Source organism: Clytia hemisphaerica, unplaced genomic scaffold (assembly GCF_902728285.1).
Source record: "Clytia hemisphaerica strain Z4C2 unplaced genomic scaffold, Clytia hemisphaerica genome assembly, whole genome shotgun sequence".
Taxonomy (NCBI): domain Eukaryota; kingdom Metazoa; phylum Cnidaria; class Hydrozoa; order Leptothecata; family Clytiidae; genus Clytia; species Clytia hemisphaerica.
Genome location: NW_027104018.1, coordinates 133,589 through 134,866, shown reverse-complemented (window position 1 = coordinate 134,866; position 1,278 = coordinate 133,589). Strand labels below are relative to the sequence as shown.

Sequence of the window (1,278 nt, the reverse complement as noted above, 5' to 3'; positions counted from 1 at the left end):
TTATCCTTGATCTCAGCAGCCCAAGAGGGTCATCAGTCAATGATGGTATCTCTAGGGAAGCTTTTTCTGTAAAATATTCTAAGTTTGATGATGCGGTCGATTTAGCTGCTACACCTACAGGTTGTTTCATGGGAAAAAGGGATATTAGGCACGCCTTCCGGCTCTGCCCAATTCATCCGGAAGACTGGCCTTTAATGGTTTATTGGTGGAAAGGCAAGTATTACGTAGACATTGTGTTGCCTTTTGGTTTGCGCTCTTCCCCATACATTTTCAACACATTTGCTGACTCCTTGGAGTGGATTTGCAAAGTTAAAGGAGGAATTAAAGACATGTTACACTACCTGGATGATTATTTCTTCACTGGTTCATCTGTAGATATTTGTACACAGGCAATGAACCAATTTGACAGGATTTGTAACAGTTTGAACATTCCCCTAGCAGAGGACAAAAAAGAAGGCCCTTGTCAGACAATAACATTTTTAGGCATAGAAATAGATACTCTGAACAGGTGTTGTCGATTACCAGACAAAAAGTTAAAAGATTTGTTAGGTAAGTTACAAGGCTGGAATAACGCTTCTCAGACTTCAAAGCGAGAGTTGCTCTCGTTGATTGGTTCTTTGTCTTTTGCAGCCAAGGTCATTAAGCCAGGTCGCACTTTTATGAGGCGGTTGATTGACCTCTCCACATCGGTGACAGAGCTTAGTGACATAGTGGAAATTTCCGAACCTGCTCTTGAAGACATCAAGTGGTGGAGTGATTTTGCTCCGAGATGGAACGGGACCGCTTTTTTCCAGGATCCTGTAGTGACATCAGAGCACTTAGATTTCTTCACAGATGCGTCTGGTTTCGGGATAGGTGCTGTCTTGGGTCCTAAATGGTTTTCTGTTGCCTTGCAAGCTTCTGCACAAGGAACTCCTATTCATATCTTAGAGTTTGTTGCAGTTGCCATGGCTGTAATTACTTGGGCGGATAACCTGGTTAATAAGCAGGTCACTATTTCTACAGATAATTTAGACATTGTTCTCGTTTGGCGTTCAGGTTCCTGTAAAGACAAACTTTTGATGAAACTAGTTCGACACCTTTTTCTTTTCATTGCAAGGATGAACATCAATATTCTTTTGGTACACCTGCCAGGCAAAGATAATTTTTTTTGCTGACTTACTTTCTCGCCTGCAGGTTGGCCGGTTCTTGAGTCTAGCCGAGTCCGCCAGTCCAGAAGCTTCCAGGATCCCGGAGGAAGCATGGGAGATCTTAGACTTGCTCGAGACCGTTTACTAG

At 42.9% G+C, this 1,278-nt stretch overlaps 1 protein-coding gene across 1 annotated transcript; it reads left to right on the top strand.

The window, feature by feature from the left end:
• The first annotated feature begins 194 nt into the window (after positions 1-194).
• LOC136811398 (uncharacterized) lies at positions 195-1,278 on the top strand. Its single transcript, XM_067068000.1, has 2 exons — positions 195-977; positions 1,177-1,278. Exons 1-2 carry the CDS (start codon positions 195-197, stop codon positions 1,276-1,278), a joined length of 885 nt encoding a protein of 294 aa, XP_066924101.1.